The 19,045-nt window shown below is 45.1% G+C and overlaps 1 protein-coding gene across 1 annotated transcript; it reads left to right on the top strand.

Moving 5' to 3' along the window:
* The first annotated feature begins 602 nt into the window (after positions 1-602).
* GARIN1B (golgi associated RAB2 interactor 1B) lies at positions 603-17,206 on the top strand. The gene is made up of 8 exons (XM_059711727.1): positions 603-923; positions 2,028-2,212; positions 4,063-4,315; positions 5,773-5,868; positions 9,126-9,247; positions 12,011-12,048; positions 15,387-15,554; positions 16,849-17,206. Exons 1-8 carry the CDS (start codon positions 678-680, stop codon positions 16,860-16,862), a joined length of 1,122 nt encoding a protein of 373 aa, XP_059567710.1. The 5' UTR covers positions 603-677; the 3' UTR covers positions 16,863-17,206.
* The last annotated feature ends 1,839 nt before the right edge of the window (positions 17,207-19,045 follow it).

A 19,045-nucleotide genomic window follows, 5' to 3' on the forward strand; every position in this document is an offset into this window, starting at 1 on the left:
AGCCAGCCTGTGGGTAAGAAACTAATGCCTTCTACTGCTCCTTCAGTTTGACCTCCTAAGGGACCTAGCCAGCCATAGCAGAGCACAGAGAGGCACCAACAACTCCCTTCATAACCAGAAAAGGCTACTGCAGATACACCAGGGCGTGTGGGGGCCCACAACATGTAAAGCATGGGAAGGCTGGGTTTTACAGAAACGGCTCTTAAAACTCTTTGGCAGGTGGGTTGCATTAAGAGTAAGGGAGGGTTGAAAGGCAGGGAAGGTATTTTCCTCTGAGCAGTGGAAGGAGCTCCCCAACTTCCACTTGGCTCACTTCCTTCTCAGCTCACTGCCTTCCTCACTTCCTTCTCAGCTCACTGCCTTCCTCACTTCCTTCTCAGCTCACTACCTCCCTCCCTCCTGCCTGGCTCACTTCCTTCTCAGCAAGCTCTGGGGGTCCTGGGTTCCAAGAAGGGCTGGAGCATGTCAGGGCATAAGCAGCCAGCAAAGCTCCGGAGGAAGAGGGCGGCCCCTCCGCACTTCCCTTTCCTGCAGGCTTGCCCTGGTTTTTCATGATGTCATCCATTCATCATTGTGAGCTGATTGGCGGTCCCAGGCCCTGGCCTGCTGCCCAAGGCCAGAAGGACAGAGAGAGGTCCCAGGACAAATGTGCAGCAAGCCCCTGAGCATGTGCGGAAATGTTGTCATCAGCTCCACCTAGAAAGACTTGGTGGAAATCGAAAGCAGTAAAAGTCACAAGATCCTATCCAACTTTCTCTTCCCTGAATGCCTGGGAAGAATTCAGGGGCCTCTTGCCTGTGGATGGAGAACCAACCCCCGGAGTGGGCCTGGGTGTGGAGGAGGGACTGCTCTGCCAGATGGTTCACTCTCCAGAATTCAACCTGTTCCCTGACTCCGTGGTGTTTGAAAGCAACTTTGTCCAGGTACTCCGGAGTCACTCAGCGGGCACTCCTCGATCCTCCTAAACCTGTTCCCAAGAGCTGGCCAGGAGAGTCTGTCCCTGGCACTGGAGTGGAGCGAGCACTGGGCAAGGAGCTGTCAGTGGGCCTGGAGTACAAGGCCACCCCCACTTGACCCTGACTTTGCAGAGCCCCAGACAGGGCTTCTCCTGCCCTCAGTTGTCATCCCCCGGGGATAGAGGCCAGGCGTTCTCTGCGCTGATTGGAGGATTTGGTATCTGAATCCCCCAGTTTATTTCCTCCCCCAGGAAACCCAAAGCAGACGATCAGAGAGGCAGTGAAACAAGATGCCCTTTGAGGGTGTGGAACAGAAATGCTGATTGATGAGAGAACAAAAGCTGGGCCCCAGAGAGACCTGGGCTCAGAGTGCAGTCCAGGAGGCATCACTGTGCAAGCCACCTGCAACCCTGAATCCCAGGGTCCTCTAACGTGAAAGGGGCTGAACGGCACGAGGCTTATATGCACATACAGGTGGCAAAGGCCTCGGTGCAGGGGGCACTCAGGGCACTTTTGTTTCCGGCCTGGGCTCTCTTCTCAGCGCCTGGGAATTACGAGGGACCTTACAGAGCAGGGAAGGTGCAGGAGACTCTAGGGCCCCTCAAAGAAGGGCCAAAGGACGTTTTTCAAAGAAAAGCCAGGGAACAGTCTAGGGAGGATCCACAGAAATGTGCCACATGCCAGGGAACTCCTGGGGGATAGTTCTCGTGGGCAGATGCACACAGTAGGTAGTGTCAATACGACTACAGTTGTTTCTCCAATATAGGTTTAAAACAGTGGTTCTCCCCTAGCGATGATCTGCCTTCTAAAACCAGGGGACATTTGGCTGCGTCTGGAGACATTTTTGGTTGTCACTACTTGGGCGGGGTGGGGGGCTGTGCTACTGGCATCTAGTAAGTGGAGGCCGAGGATGCTGCTAAACACCCTGCCGTGTCCACAGGGCAGCCCCTCCCCCAAACAAAGCATTACCCTGCCCCCAATGCGAATATTGCCGAAGTTGAGAAACTCTCAGCTGAAATGTGTTGCTCCTTCTGCCAAATCTCAGGCTGTGCCCATGGGGCTGCTTTGCAGGTCAAAAAGGACAGGAACTGGATCAACATCTACAAAGCCTCCTACACCATGGCCCTCGGGGTGACCTCCTCCGTGCCCTGCCTGCCCCTTCCCAACATCCTCCTCATGGCCCGTGTCAAATGGCACCGGGGGCAGAGCCAGACGTGGAACGGACCATCTCCAGCGCCAAACATCATCCTGAAGAGGTGAGCGACACCCTTGGGAATGAAGGACAAGCGAGGGAAGGGGGTGGACCCAGAGCAAAGGCTGCTCTGAGACTAAACTCAAGGTGGGAGGAAGCAGAGGGGTCAGCAGCAGCGCCGTTAATTTTTCAGGCAACAGTAACCTAAGACAGTGGGCGCACTACAAGCACCCTGATCAGATGGGATAAAGGGAGGCATTGTGTGGACAGGAATGAGGGGCCAATCTACATGCTCCCTTTCCTTCTCATTGCACTCACCCCACTGAATTCTTAGGAAATCTCTCTGCCAAGGGGCAAGAAAGCAGTGAGACCCGGCAGATGGAGCACAGGCTGGGAGCCGCAGGTTCTAGTCCTTGGCATGCAATTAAAGAGACTCATACACTGTCTGAGTCATAGTTACTTGATGCATCTTAGTTTTCCTACCAGTAAAATGAGTGGAGCTAAGTGTCATGAGAACTGTAATATATACTCACATCATGCTTGTCTAGGATGAAACAGCCCTTTTGAAAATACATATTTTTATTGATTTCAGAGAGAGGAAGGGAGAGGGAGGAACAACAACAATAAGAGAGGATTATTGATCAGCTGCCTCCTGCAGGCCCCACACTGGGGATCGAGCCAGCAACCAGGCATGTGCCCTGAGCAAGAATCGAATCGTGACCTCCCGGTTCATGGGTCGATGCTCAGCCACTGAGCCACACCGGCTGGGCAGAAACAGCTCTTTTTAATGTTTGAGCCTCTTCAAGTAATCTGTAGGATATTCAAGAATCTCTAGCCCTAGCCAGTTTGGCTCAGTGGATGGAGCATCGGCCTGTGGACCAAAGGGTCCTGAGTTTGATTCCAGTCAAGGGCATGTACCTTGGTTGCAGGCTCCTTCCCAGCCTGGGCCCTGGTTGGGGTGCATGCAGGAGGTAACCAATCAATGTGTTTCTCTCACATCGATATTTCTCTCTGTCTTTCCCTCTCTCTCTCTCTCTCTCTCTAAAAATCAAAGAAAAAATATCCTCAAGTGAGGATTAACAGCAACAAAAAAAAAAGAATCTCTAGATATTCTCAGAAATCCAGATAAACTTCATTTCTCCATGTTGCCTGAGTGATAAACATCTCCATTATGTTTTGGAATACCAACAGCAAGCACAGCCCAGCCCCAGCTGACCAATATTCAACCCGAAGCCAGCTCCCTGAACCTTAGCACCTTTGGGAAGAGTGATTGAGGCAATAGGGTCAATGACTGGACAGTGAGGCCAACTTTGTGGCAGAGGAGAGTAGCTCCCTTGGTGCCATCAAGAAGGAAATGGAAAACCCTGTGACCCCAGCTACTCCTGGGCTGTCTGTCTCAAGCAGGATCCTGGGGCACCAGCATGAAAATCATGGCAGGATGGGTGGAGGTTAAAATGTAGTTTCAAGGGCACACCCCAGACCTACTGAATCTGAGGGGTATCTTCAGATGTCTGCATTTTAAACAAGCTCTCCAGGTGAACATGACCTCCCCAAAGTTTGAGCCCTATTCCCACCCCCAAAAGCCTGAGTCCTAAAGGAGATACTCGTCATTTTTTAAAAAATGTATTGTTTGTTTATTTCAGAGAGGAAGAGAGAAGGAGAGAGAGGTGGAAACATTAATGATGAGAGAGAATCATTGATCGGCTGCCTCTTTCATGCCCCCTCCCCATTGGGAATCAAGTCCACAAACCAGGCACGTGCCCCAACCAGTAATCAAACTGTGACCTCCTGGTTTATCGGTTGATGCTCAACCACTGAGCTACACTGGCCCCGTGACACTCCTCATTTTAATGAAAACAGAGTTGGATCAGAAGCAATGAGGTTGTCAATGTGTGTCTTCCTTCATGCCTTCAGGATTCTCCCATTGAAGTTTGTGGAGCTCCAAGTCTGTGACCAGCTCCAACGCATCCTGCGGTTGAGGACGGTCACAGAGAAGATCTACTATCTAAGACTCCACTCTGACCATCCTGAGACTGTCTTCCACTTCTGGATCCGACTAGTTCAGATTCTGCAGAAGGGCCTGTCCATCACCACTAAAGACCCTAGGATTCTTATCACTCACTGTCTGGTGCCCAAGAGCAGCTGCAGCGTCTCAGGAGACTCTAAGGTCAGTGGGCACTATTGCCACCTCCAGCCAAGGCCAGAGCTGAGGGGTAGAGCTGAGGTGAGCTGGCATGTGAGTAAGCACCCTGTGAAGGCAATCCCCGCCTTTAATTGTATAGTGTACAACCACCTGTAAGATTCACCCATTGTAAGTGTACAGTTCAACACTTCCAATAAATGTATAGGATTGTGCACCCATCACCACAACCCAGTTTTAGAACATTTCCATCACCATAAAAAATTCCCTTGTGCCCATTTAAAGTCGCTCTCTGTTCCTATTTCCTGCCCCAGGCAGCCATTGATCTGTTTTCAGTTTCTATAAATTCATATTTGTTAGACATTTCATATAAACAAAATCCTACAACAGTCTTTTGTGTCTGGCTTCTTTCACTCAGCATAGTTTTTTCAGGTTCATCCATATCAGAGTCATAGATGATCATAATTCATTCCTTTTTTAAAAAAATTGATCTTTGAGAGAGGAAGGGAAGAAGGAAAGGGGAGGAAGAAAGAGAAAGAAAGAGAGAGAGAGAGATAGAGCATCGATGTGAGAGACATCAATTTGTTGCATATTTGTTGCATGCTATCTCAGCCGGGAATCAAACCCACCACTTTTTGTTGTACAAGACGACACTCCAACCAGCTGAGAGCCACACCAGCCAGAACTAATTCATTCTTTTCAATTGCTGAATGGTATTCCATTGTATAGATTTGCCATTTTGTTTATCCATTCACTCATTGATGGACGTTTGGATTGTTTCCAGTTTGAGGCTGTTATGAATAATGCTACTATGAACACTTATATACAAGTTTCTCTATAGACACAGTTTTCATTTGTTATGGGTCGACTCCAAGGGATGAAATTTCTGGATCATATGTTAACTTTACCTTTAAATTTTAAAGTAATTGGCAAACTGTTTTCCAGAGTGGCTGAACCATTTTATATTCCTACCAGCAATGCATGAGGGTTTCAGTTTCTCCACATTCTCACCAACACTATAGTATTTTGTCTGTCTTTTTTGTTAAAGCCATTCTACGGATATGTAATGGTTTCACCTTTGATTTCCTCAATGGCTTAATGATGTTGAGTAATTTTTCATGGGTTTATTAGTTACATATATATCTTCTTTGGTGAAATGTCTACTCAAGTCTTTTTTTAAAGTCTCATTTATTACTGCACCAACCTACTACTGAAGAAAAAAATCAACAGAGAAATATCATTGTTCCAATAATTTCCCAATTAAAATGTCCAACTGTCCAGACAGTAGTGGTCTTTTCAGTCATTTAAAGGCGCAGGTAACCTGGATGCCACATAAATATGGGAGCCATCTCTCATGTGCGAGTCCTTATAGACCCAGTTTGGTTTCTCTCCAGTGTCTCCTCTTGGAGTTGCACCTGATTTTATTACCAGTTTTCATCCGAACCCCTTGGGAAATGGGCTGATTCTGCTTGTTTCTTGGCCAGGAACCTCTCGATCCTGACAGTCTTGTGAGAAGACATGGTGAAGGAGAATCAACTGAGCACACCGCGATGGCGGAGGAGGAGCTCGAGTCTTCTTTGGTGAAATGTTTATTCAAGTCTTTTGTTGAAAAACCCATTTTTAAATTGAGTTTTGTCTTCTTGAATTGCTATAATTTTTTGTATATTCTGAATATAAGTCCTTTATTAGATATACGATTTGCAAATATTTTCTCCCAGTGTGTGAATTGTCTTTTTATTTTACTTTTTTTTTAAAAAAAAATCCTCACTCAAGATATTTTTCCATTGATTTTAGAGAGAGTGGAAGAGATAGGGAAAGAAAGAGAGAAATAATGATGTGAGAAAAACACATCTGTTGGTTGCCTCCTGCACGCGCCCTGACCAGGGCCTGGGCTGGGGAGGAGCCTACAGCCGAGGTACGTGCCCTTGACTGGAATCGAACCCGGGACCCTTCAGTCCACAGGCCAATGTTCTAGCCACTGAGCAAACTGACTAGGGCATCTTTTTATTTTCTTAATGGTGGCCTTTGTGGAGCAAAAGTTTTTTTTAATTCTTTATTGTTTACAGTATTACATGTGTCTCCTTTCCCCCCTCCCCCATTGACCTCTCCCCAACCATTCCCACCCCCAGCACATAAAAGTTTTTAATTTTAATGAAGTGCAATTTATCAATTTTTTTCTTTTATAGATCAGGCTTTTGGTGTTGTAGCTAAGACTTTTTTTTTCAACCCAAGTCACAAGTATTTTATCCTATGTTTTCTTCTAGAAGTTTATAGATTTAGCTCTTACAGTTAAGTCTATGATCCCTTATGCATTACTATTTGTGTATGGTGTGGGAAAGGGTCTAAGTATTTGTGTTTTCACATGTGGATGTACAATTTACCCAGCAGCATTTGTTGAAAAAATTATCCTTTCCTCCATTAAATTATCTTGCACTTTTGTCAAAAATCAATTAAAAGTAAATGTAAGGATTTATTTCTGGATTCTCAATCCTGTTTAATTAATCTGTATACCTAGTCTTGTGTCAATACCACAATGTCTTGATTAATGTAGCTTTATAGTAAGTTTTAAAATTGGCTGTTGTAAGTCTTCCAATTTTGTTCTTTTTCAAATTATTTTGGCTATTCTAAATCCTTTGTATTTCCATATAAATTTTAGGATTAGCCTATCAATTTCTACAAAATAGATTGCTGGGGTTTTGACAAGGACATGTTGACTTTATACATCAATTAGAAGAGAATTGCCATCTTGACAATACTGAGTCTTCAAATATATGAATACTGGAGGGCCAGTGCACGAAATTTGTGCATGCGTAGGGTCCCTAGGCCTGACCAGCAATCAGGGCCAATCTGTGGGGTGACCAGCAGGGCGATTGGGGGGCCCCCACTGGCACCCGCCTTGGCTGGCCTGGGGCCTGTGGGCTGGGGGCAGCTCCTACATTGAGCATCTGCCCCCTGGTGATCAGCGTGCATCATAGCGACCAGTTGTTCCACTGGTCATTCTGCTGTTCGGTCGATTTGCATATTAGGCTTTTATTATATAGGATGGAATGTCTTTCCATTTATTTCAATCTTCTTTCATTTCTCTTAGCAATGTTTTTTTAGCTTTTAGTATACAAGTTCTGCACTTCTTTTGTTAAATTTATTCCTATCTTTTTATTTTGTGGCTACTATTTTAAATGGAATTGTGTTTTATTAATTTTATGTTTGCATCATTCATTGATAGTATATGAAATTGATTTTTTATATTAATCTTGTTATCAAACATAGTATTTTTGTGGTTCCTTGTGATTTTCTATATATATATATATATGCCATCTGCAAATAAAAGACAATTTTACTTCATTTCCAATTCATTCACATTTGTTCATTTATTGCTTATTGCCTTAGCTAAAACTTTCAGTACATTGTTTAGTAGAAATGGCAAACGCAGACATGCTTATGCCCAATCCTAGGGGGGAAACATTCAGTCTTTCATTAAGTATGATGCTAGCTGTGGGATCTTTGTAGATGTCCTTTATCAGGTTGAGGGAATTCCCTTTTATTCCTTGTTTATTGAGAGTTTTTATCATAAATGGGTATTAAATTTTTTCAAATGTCTTTTTCTGCATCTATTGAGATGGTCATGTGGTTTTCCCTTTATTCTATTAGAATAGTGTATTATATTCAGTGATTTTTAAGTATTAAATCAACTTTGTGTTCCTGCAGTAAATTTCACTTAGTCGTGGTGTGTATGTATACTCCCTTCTATATGTTCCATGATTCGGTTTGCTAGCATTTAGTTAAGGAGTTTGCATCTATGTTCGTTAGAAATATTGGTCTGTAGTTTTCTTGTGATATCCTGGCTTTGGTATTAGGATAATACTAGCCTCACTGAATGAGTTGGGAAGTATTTCCTCCTCCTATATTTTCAGAGCTTATGAAGACTTGGTACTATTACTCCTTTAAGTATTTAATAAAATTCACCAGTGAAGCCACGAGGGCCTTTCTGCCCCAGGGCTTAGAGTGTGATGTAAGACTGACTTGAGCTACAACAGGAACCCCATGAATGCAGGGGTTTTTATCTGTCTTCTTCACAACTCTATCCCCAGTGCCTGGCACATAGTTGGCACTCAGTAAAGAATGAATGGATGACTATGAGCAGCTTGTACTTCTAGAACACCTTCGGGGTATCGCAGGCAACAGGAAAGAAGGCAATTTACGTCAGGTGTAAAAAGCAGCTCAATATCCGACTTTTCTTAGAGAAGTCAATTTTTAAAACATTCATTAAATTCCTACAATAAATATTTTATTCCCCTACATTTAAATATAAAACCAATAGCATCTGAATAGGCTATTGATAACATTAAGGTATATCAATGAGAATAGGTTATGTACTAAATTATGTCTAAAGTATTCAATGACAATGTTATCCTTTGGGCACCAAAGGATAGTTATAACAATCCAGGGCGTATAAGCAGATATGGCCTCAGAATTGCCTCTCTGAACCCCTGGCATGGCCACCCAATGGAACAGTTTGAGTTCTAACACTTTAGGGTTTGGATCATGATATTAGGAAAATACAGAGACTCTAGGGCAGTGGTCGGCAAACTCATTAGTCAACAGAGCCAAATATCAACAGTACAACGATTGAAATTTCTTTTGAGAGCCAAATTTTTTAAACTTAAACTTTATAGGTAGGTACATTGTTGTTAACTTAATTAGGGTACTCCTGAGGCTTAGGAAGAGCCACACTCAAGGGGCCAAAAAGCCGCATGTGGCTCGCGAGCTGCAGTTTGCCGACCACGCCCTAGGGTCTTAACCATCTGGTTTTGTTTTCCCCCCCCCCCCTCCCATCCAGTTAGTACAGAAGAAACCTCAAGCCTCCCAGCCCAGCGAGAGCCTCCTGCAGTTGATGGCCAAGGGGGAGAGTGAGGCCCTCTCTCTGATTTTTGCTGACTTGCACCAGCACAACCGGTTCAGGTACATGACTTAAATCAGGCCAGTCTGACATCCCTTCCTGCAGCCCAGATGGCCTGGGCTGTGAAATCCAAAAACAAAGTAACTTGGTTAATGAGCACAGGGAGGGGCATGAAACACTGCCACTCAGGACCCAGCGTTATCCCTGACTCAGGGCAACGTTTTCCCAGTTCTCTTGGCCATATTCTCTTCCTCCACGTGGCAAGCAGAGTAGTCTTGACTCCAGAGGAGGAATCTTATAAAAAATGAAAAGTGCCCTGGCCAGGTAGTTCAGTTGGTTGGAGTGTCACATAGCACACCAAAAGGTTGCAGGTTTGGTCCCTGGTCAGGGTGTATACAAGAGGCAACTGATGGATATTTCTCTTTCTTCTCTCTCTCTCTCTCTCTCTCTCTCTCTCTCTCTCTCTCTCTCCCCTCCTTCCCCTCTCTCTAAAAATCAATAAACATATCCCCAGGTGAGGATTAAAAAAGAAAATAAAAGTAACTCTCCAATAATAAGAATAAGTTAGTAACACCGGTAAACAAGTAAAACCTAATTTCTCATCCAATTCCTAGTCCCTACAGAGAAATAAACAAAACATTGTTTAAAATACTGTCTGCTCCGTGAGTTCCTTGACCTACTCACCTGGCCTCTGATTGGACTTTGTGAATCTTCTATGGTCGTTTTCTCAGTGTATAGCCTGTTCTGGAAAGCTCCATTGTGCAGGCCTATTTTTTTCCATGCCTGAGGAAATGTCCATGTATGTGTAGATGACTTAAGGTTTGAGTCTTAAGACTGGTTGGTATGAGAGAGACAGGAGTTGAAACTACTTACTCCACTGGGCACTACAACCAGAGAGCAAAGATTAAGTGGGATCTAGGGCGCTAGTGAACTTGATTTGTGGGTTGTTGTGTTGTTGTTGTTTAAAAAAGGAGGACAGAAATAAATTGTAATGATCACCAGAAGAGAAAAACAAAGTTATCAAAGAAGAGATTTTTGTCACAACAGGGACCAGCAGTTCAGACACAGAACAACAAAAAGAAAGTTTTCTTTGAGAGTGCCGTTAGTAAACTGAAAACCAACAGAGCCTGAGAGGATAAATCTCTCAGAGTGGGTCAGAGCTCACACAGAGCTGGGCCCAAGTCTCTGCTCTGCCTGTGAGACCGTGGGCACATTGCTTAATTCTCCGGGGCCAGTTTTCAGATCTGCACGATGGAAATGATGATAGTTCCAACCGCATCCAGATATTGTCAGGATTAAGTGAGCCCCAAAGCACGAAGTGCTTGACACACTCCTCAGCAGATTTAGAGGCAGATTTAAATAAACTCTCAATAAATATTAACTTGTATTATTAAGGCTGCCTTGGGCTAGAAGTAGAAAAATATTAACACAAGAAAAATTGTTAGTTGCCCACTGTTAAAGAATTTCTACTGGGTCGCCACTCTGCATATCATATAGAAACCTATAATTTAAGAAATTTCTGGATCAAGTGTCACCTAAATAAATTTAAAATTTTTTTAAAAAATTTCTGAATGTCATACTGCTGAGCTGGGGAGTGCTGGACTCTAATAGAACAAGATATGTTGATGTAACTTTTTGTCTCAAAATGTTAAAAATTTAAATTTTTAAAATTACTATTTGAAGGACGGCTTCTGTTTATATTCATAGGCCACAATTCAGTCACATGACCACACTCAGCTGCAACGGAAGCTGGGAAATGCCTTCTCTATTCTGTACGTGCCCCATACAGAAGTAGATGCTTGCCCCCAAGGGAGAAGGGCAGAAGAAATCCTGGGGGCCCATTGGCAATCTCTAGCACAGAGAGCTTTGAATATTTCCAGAAGGCCAGAGGAGATTAAAACCGTTATTTGGGCACTAGCCAGATAAAGGGCGGAAAAGGTGGTACAAGTTAAAGGCACAAATGAGTGTAAGACTGACACTTCATCCTGAGGAAGAAGCGCGATGAGTTTAGAGAAAGGGGAGGAAGCCCAGTGTGGGGAGAGGAGTGGCAATCGAAGGACGTTAGTAAAAGTGGGCAGGGGCCAAACCAGGCAGGACCCGGGAAGCCATGCAAATGAACTGAGACTCTGAGTGTAATGAGAGCCTTAGCGCCATTTTTAACTGGGAGGTAACATGATCCAATTTACATGTTGAAAAGGTCACGCTGGCTGTTGCAGTGACATTTGATATGAAGAGAGGGAGAATAGGTGTAGAGGGACCAGCCAGGGAGCTATGGCAACCCAGTCTGGGCTGTCATGTAAAAACGGATCTACGGGATGTGAGAAGCAGGGAGAAGTTCATTCTTGCTCTGCTGTTATCTCGATAATGGCTTTGTACGGTCATTTCGTTTCTTCTCCTTAATTCCCCAGAATGAAGCCCTGAGGGATGACTTTTCTCCTCACTCAGGCAGACTCTCTAGTCTGGTTGCAATTGTATCTGCTTTTGTGTGTTGGCAACAGTATGCAGGTTACAGCAATTGAAATAAATGGCTGAGACACAGGACTCAGCAGATGGAGCTACACCCACTCCTCCTCTGCCAAGTCAGCAGCCGGGGTCTGCTCCCTGCCACCCCACCCCACCCCTCCCCACCTCCCCTTCCCTAGTTTCCTTCTGGTATTTTAATATGTGTCTCGCTCACCCAATAGAGCCACAGCTTATATCTGCCTCTAAAGTTTTAGAATCAGGAAAAAATATAACGAGAAACAAGATTTAAAATGAGAATTTCATCTCTATTTTTTCCCCCTTTGCCCTTCATTTCCTTGATCCTGAAATGGCTGGAGTTCCAGGAGAAGCAAAAAGACCAAGACCAAAAAGGACAACTCAGGTAAACAGGGGGTACAGGGCACCGTGTCTCAGAGAACCTTTTGCTCTGCAGATGCAGGAATGGAATTGTCTCTCGCTCCCCGTCCCAGAGTTTCTAGCTGTCAGGATGTCCTTTCATACCTTACCTTGAGTTCCTGACTCTTTGGCCACCCTAGTCAACTTGGCACCAAATCCTCCCAGTTTCTTTCTTTGAAATGTTTCCTATACCGACAGATCCTCCCCTCGTCCACCTATGACCTCTTGCCTGAACTACTACAGCAATCCTCTAGTTCATTCATTCATTCGCTCATTCAGAAACATGCTACTGAGTACTTGGTAAGTGCCAAACACTGTTGTAGGCTTTGGAGTCCCAGTGAAGAAAGACACAGTAGCCGCTCCTAGCGGTTTATCATTTGGTGGGGTCAGATGGGTAAATCCCCAGATTACAAAACCTCTTCTTCCAGGCAGCACTCAGCGCTCACGCCCGGGGTGCCACAGCGGCACAAAGGCAGGGTGCCTCGCTCCTCCCAGGAAGCTGTCCCAGAGGCCTGGGGTCTGAGCCAAGTCACAGAGGATGAGGACAAGTAGGCTGGCCAAAGCATTAGAGCCAGGGCATTCTGGGAAGAGACAGAGTCCGTGTGACTGGAACAGCAGCTGATTCCCTGTTTATCTCCAGGTTCTGGTTTACCCCAAATCCACTCATTTAAAAAAACACACACACACATATATATATATATATTGATTTCAGAGAGGAAGGGAGAGGGAGAAAGATATAGAAACATCAGTGATGAGCCCTAGCTGGTTTGGCTCAGTGGATAAAGCATCAGCCTGCAGACTCAAGAGTCCCGGGTTCGATTCCAGTCAGGGGCATATGCCTGGTTGTGGGCTCGATTCCAATAGGGGGCATGCAGGAGGCAGCCGATCAGTGATTCTCTCACCATTGATGTTTCTCTCTCTCTCTCTCCCTTCCTCTTTGAATCAATAAAAATATATTTTTTTTAAAAAGAAACATCAATGATGAGAGAGAATCATTGATCAGCTGCCTCCTGCACACTCTTGAGCCCACAACCTGGACATGTGCCCTGACTGGGAATCGAACTGTGACTTCCTGGTTCATAGGTTGATGCTCAACCAGAGCCATGCCAGCTGGGCAAATCCACTCATTTTGGCATGCATGACTCTACATTAACTTCCCCTCTCTTACCCATCTCACTGGTCACTTTCTCCTTCTCAATTAGGTGCCCTCTGCCTCATCTCCTTCTCCAGCCCAAATCTTCTACTCTAGCCACACGTGGGCTGTCCTTGTCCATGCCTTAGACATCCTCCCTCTGCCCCCTCCCCCTGATGCTGCATTCTAAATCCTACCTTTCCTTCCAGGTACATCTCACAACACCTTTCTGCCCAGACAAAACTTTCCTTGGTCATAACCTTTGTTACATGATTCCCTAATTGTTTCATAGGTTTCAATCTTGTTTCTTCAACTAACACTACAATTTCTTCCACGCCCCTGAATTATCCACAGTGGCAAGCACCAGACTGGGAACACAATAGCTCAGTAAATATCCATGCACCACACCATTAATAAATTATTCCTCCAAATTGGCTCAGGAAGCAGCCAGAATTTCATGTTATATTTAGAAATTTAGAGGAGTATGTAGATCCCAGGGGCGCTCTGCCAACTTTCATTCAGGCCAGGGATTACACACACAACTGTCTGCAGATGGTATACATGGGTAAAGAGGCTACATGTCATGGATCTAAGGAATGGTTGACTTTTCTCTCAACTCTATCATAAGTAAAACAGCAGCTGGGCTGACACTTGGTTTCAGCATCGAGGAGACAATAGGGAGTGTCAGGGACAGTGGCAATGAGAAAGTGGAGGTTTTAATTAAGGCTTCAATTAATTGTTTCCATGCTAGAACACAGGCCTGGTGCTGCTAGATACTCTGGTTTTTTCAAGAGAAGCCAAAAATCTGGATTTTTATGTGACATATTCCCCGCCCATAAAAAAATTAAAGCACAGTATAAGCCAACACTAAGTGGGCACACAAACATATCTACAGGCCAAATCCAGCCTGGAGGCTGCCAGGCCCCAGCCCCCGTGCTAAATGTGAGCGGAGCTGATGCTGGCCCACATTTTCTTCAAATCTGTGAGTGCCTCCTCACGTTATGTAACTGATAATAGAACGGTGATTCCTTTCTGCTTTTGCACATACATCCAATCACACATGCGCCCGTGCACACACACACCATACCCTTTGAGGTTAAGGCTGAGGAAAACAGAAATAGACAATATTTACATTCTAGGACTTCAGAGAACAGCTGGAATTTCAGAGTCATAGGCTATCTGGTGTCACAGGAACCGCCACTCCCGCGATGTCCCTGTGCTGATTTCAAATAGTCGTCCTGGGGAGCCCTCGGGACCCTTCTCTTTCCTTGGAGCTGAAGAAACTCGTTTTTTCTTTGGACCAAGCAGTGTACCCTCTCAGTCAGAAGGAGAGTCACACTCCAGCCTCTTGGAACTTTTGGAGAGAGAGAGAGAGAGAGCTACATTATGAAAAACCAGTATCCCGAAGCTTGCCTGGGTGGCTAAGCCTTTCAACTCTCCATCAGCAGGTGGTGTGACCTGTTGAAGTGCTTCCCAGACCTGAATGTGCAGACTGGGGTCTTGTTAAAATGCAGAATCTGATCCAGTGGCTCTGGGTGAACCTGAAACTGTGCATTTCTTCATTTTTTAAAAAAATTTTCGATTACATTTTGCATTCAACACCAATTTGTATTAGTTTCAGGTGCATAGCACAGCAGATAGAGACATTCATACAGAGGTTACAAAGTGTTCCCTTGAAACTCTGCGTTTCTAACACGATCCCTGGCGATGCCAAAGCTGCTGGGCTGTGAGCCATCCTTGGAGGAGCTGAGGCCAAGTGGACCGAGAGCAGGATCTGGCTTAAGGCCACCTGGGTTCAAGCCCATTGCTAGTGCAGCTAGCTGAATCTCCTGGGCAAGTTCACGCAGTTAACCTCTCCAGCCACATTGGTTCCTCCCTTTCGCTGGCATTGCCTTGTTCCCACGGTATAGTGCTAAAATCATGGGCTCCGGAGCCAGGCGGGCTGGCTTTGAATCCTGGCTCTGCCTCATCATGTGACCCTGGGTAAGTACCTTAACCTTGCTGGGCCCCCGAGTCCTCATACGGCAGTGCTGAGCTCTCGGGCTCTCTGTGAGGATTAAATGAGTATGAGCACACATAATTGTTTGGAATAGTACCTGACCCGTAATAAACACCCCGCAGATGGTGGCCATCCTCTGTGAGCCTGCTCTGTGAATTAAAGTGCACACAAATGCCTCCTCTTTTTGACCCAGAGAAAGATAATTCCAGTGAAGACAGCATTCCGTGCACCCGCGACCTCAGTTGGAGGGATTCCTTCACCTATGGAGAGTGGGAAAGGGAGAACCCCTCTGGGCCGCAGCCCCTCTCACTCCTCAGCACGTTGGCAGCCTCCACGAGGCCACAGCTGACTCTATTCATAGGTACGGTCATGGGATTCATCTGGCTGCCTCGGGACGGACCTGGAGTTTGACCTCAGGCAGGGGTTCAGATCCTGGGTCCCCAGGGTACTGCCTGGAGGCTGTGGGGTGGGAGATGGGGGTGCCAGCCGCAGCACTTCAGCCGTTTTCCCCTGCCCTGGTCTTCTCTACCTCCAACTGGGCTGAGTGAAACGCTGAGTGCGGCACCTCCGGAGCCCCCAGAGGCCTTTGTGAGTTCCTACAAAGTGGCTCTGAGGGGATAGAGACTGGGATGGCACTGTTGTCGCTAGAGCTGCTTTCTCTCTGTGGGTGGAGACATGAGGGCTGCCTCCGCAGTTCCGTGGGCTCTGCCTTTGAGGAGGTGAGGACCCTTTTCCTTTTCTGAGCTCTTGGGGAGCCCCAACCGTCTGCTGCAGAAAGTGAGGAGGGGTGGGGAGTAGGGGCAACTTCCCTGGGCCCAGCCCTTATCTCTCCATGCTCCAAGGCTCATCCATCCACCCATGTGTTCATTTAACACACATTCATTAACTACTCCCCATGTGCCTCTGTCTAACCCAGTGGTTCCCAACCTGTTTTGGGCTAGGCCCCATCTAAGCATCTCTAACATCCTGATGCCCCCTCACCCCCGCCCGTGACATATAATTCTTATTATTCAAAAAGTGAACTCCTATTCATGTGGAGGAAGCCTAAAAGGCCATTAACTTGGTTTTTTTTTTACACTAAGCAACCCACAGGGCCATTTTTTCCCTAAAAGGCCATTAACTTGGTCTAAACAAGCTTCCAAAGAACATAGCATCCATGAAAGAGAAAAATAAAAGAATGAAAGGACAGTTGAAGTACTGAGGAAGAAATCACTAAGAAATTGTTTTAAAAATAGTAAAAATATAAAGTGATATGAAAAAATAGCAAATAAAGTTTCAAAACATATAATAGAGAACTAAAATGCATAAATATGTCACAATATATATATTTATATACTGTATATGAGGCCCCTAGAACCATAAGAAATGCAAAAAATTCACTATTAATAACTCATTCTCAAATCGCCCCCCTTAAAAATCAAATTGCCCACAGTGGGTCACGTGCCCCATGTTGGGAACCACTGGTGTAACCGGAGATAGGTAGAGTGGTTTCTGTTTTCTAAAGTCAAATATTATTAATAAACCACTAACTCTTATAAGATACCTGTTATTAATAGTTGACAATTTAAAAAATTAACACAAATATCTGTGTGCCCACAGAAGAGCTACTTAGGCAAGCTATATCTTATTGAATTTGTTCTCTCTTAAATTAACAGGAAATTCTATTTGAGCCACCCTTTCACACTGGGGAGAATCAAAGCGGCCCTCGCCAACACCGCTCTGCAGCATTCAACTTCCTGAGGGACTCTGTCTGGATGGAGAGAAGGAGAAAGCTGCAGCCAAGGAAAAACTAGCCTCACCTCACGCGGATAGCATAGCCTTTCCTTGGAGACCCATTTGGGAGCTTGGCTTCCAGATGAAAAGCATTATCCAGCACGTAACTTTGTGACCGCCTCGCCTCCTTTCCACCACCAGGCAGGCGCAAGAAGACATGCTCTCGGAAGGGCCAGGACCACCGAGAGAGAGAGAAAAGGGAGGAAAGGGGAGCAGGATCAGAGGAGAAGTGGAAGAGAACAAGATGGCGGTGAAGAGGAAGGTGGGGGGAGGAAGTCAGAAAAGACAGAGATAAGGAGAGGTGGTAAGAAAAGGAAACAGGAGAGACTTGGGAGAGAAGCTGGAGAACAAGAGAAGAAATGTACCTCTGAGAAATGCCTCACCAAGCTTCTATTTACCTAATTTAAAACTTGAAAGTAAGGCCATGTACAAAAAAAAAAAAAAAAATGTGTTTTCTTCTCTGCTTAGACTAGTATAAGGGGCCAGGTATGAATTCTAGCCAAGGGCCTCTCTCTTTCCCCTTTGGCCAGTTTTTCTTCTTTTTTTTTTCTTTAAATTTTTTTTAAATATATATTTTATTGAGTTTTTACAGAGAGGAAGGGAGAGAGAGAGAGAGTTAGAAACATCGATGAGAGAGAAACATCGATCAGCTGCCTCCTGCACACTCCCACTGGGGATGTGCCCGCAACCCAGGTACATGCCCTTGACCGGAATCGAACCCGGGACCCTTCAGTCCGCAGGCCGAAGCTCTATCCACTGAGCCAAACCGGTTTCGGCTGGCCAGTTTTTCTTTTATTTTTCATGTTTCTTCATTTCAAAGAAGTGGGGGTTGTTTTTTCCCATCACCATTTATCCCCTCTGTACCCTCTACCACCTCCACCCACCCCTCAGGTTTTCTTGTTAGTCCCACTTTTCTGAGTTAAGTTTGGGACCTTCTTTCTTAGCCCATCCCTAACTTGGACTTGCTAGCCAAGCCCTGTTGTCCCAAATGGAGGCTTGGGTGTGAATCTACACAAGATTCCTGCAGGAGGTAGTCAGGCAAGATGTGTGAGATAGAGGGGATTTCTCTTTTGTATTTAAACTTGCTAAGTTGGCTCATGTCTCAGCCCTACAAACTCTGGCTCAATTTATTTCATATATGACACCCCCTTGAAATGTCAACACATCTTGTTAGTGCTCATTAAATGATCAATTCCAAAGAGAGGACATACAGGCCCCCAGCACAGGTGAAATCAGAGGTTCATAGACTATAGACCGAGAGAGTTATTAATGAGTGCCTGTCAGATGGCCCATGGACCAGCCTCTTTTTAAAATGGGCAGTATTTCACCTTCAATAAAAACCAGGCTATGAGTATTTCAGAAAGGCTGCCCACCCTTCCAATTGGAAAGTGTTTTTGGAGATCTTGCTTTGATTCAAGATTTCCTAGGAGGGTCTTTTTCTTCACTGAAGTGGTTTTCAGACTGAAATTGTTGGAGGGCTAAAAAGTAAGCTCCTGGATGTAAGCTCCAAGGAAGCGTTAGGTTCTAATTCTTAGTGATTTCGATAGCCACATAGATGATTCTTCCCACGGTCCCTGTTCTTTGAACTGCTGCCCAATGGTCTCGTCCTCCACCCTCCTCAGCCACTGACTCCCCTGATTTTACCCTAGAGTTTGTCAATAATCCATTATTGCCATTCTTCAGCTATACCACCTCCTATCTTTTCCCCTGAGTCCAATATCCTTCCACCCTGCCAACCCTGCAATCTATTACTCCTTCTGTGTTTTCACTGTCCCTCACTTTCCTCATGCTCTAGGTGACCCCATCATGGAGGTAGTGCTAAAGGGAAAGAAGTTGGCATTGTTCAATACAGTTAGCGGTTGATAATGTTGGCATAAGAAATGTTCAAACCTGTAGACAATTTTTATGAATTTATTTGAGCCACTGATGACAATTGCCAGGAAGCAAAATCTAAATGGATCGAGAAAATGCTCTGGAGAATGGCAGTTTTGTAGCTTATTTTATTTTATTAAATATGGTTTTATTGATCTCAGAGAGGAATAAAGAGAGAGAGAGAGAGAGAGAGAGAGAGAGAGAGAG

This window comes from Myotis daubentonii, chromosome 10, assembly GCF_963259705.1.
Source record: "Myotis daubentonii chromosome 10, mMyoDau2.1, whole genome shotgun sequence".
NCBI lineage: Eukaryota > Metazoa > Chordata > Mammalia > Chiroptera > Vespertilionidae > Myotis > Myotis daubentonii.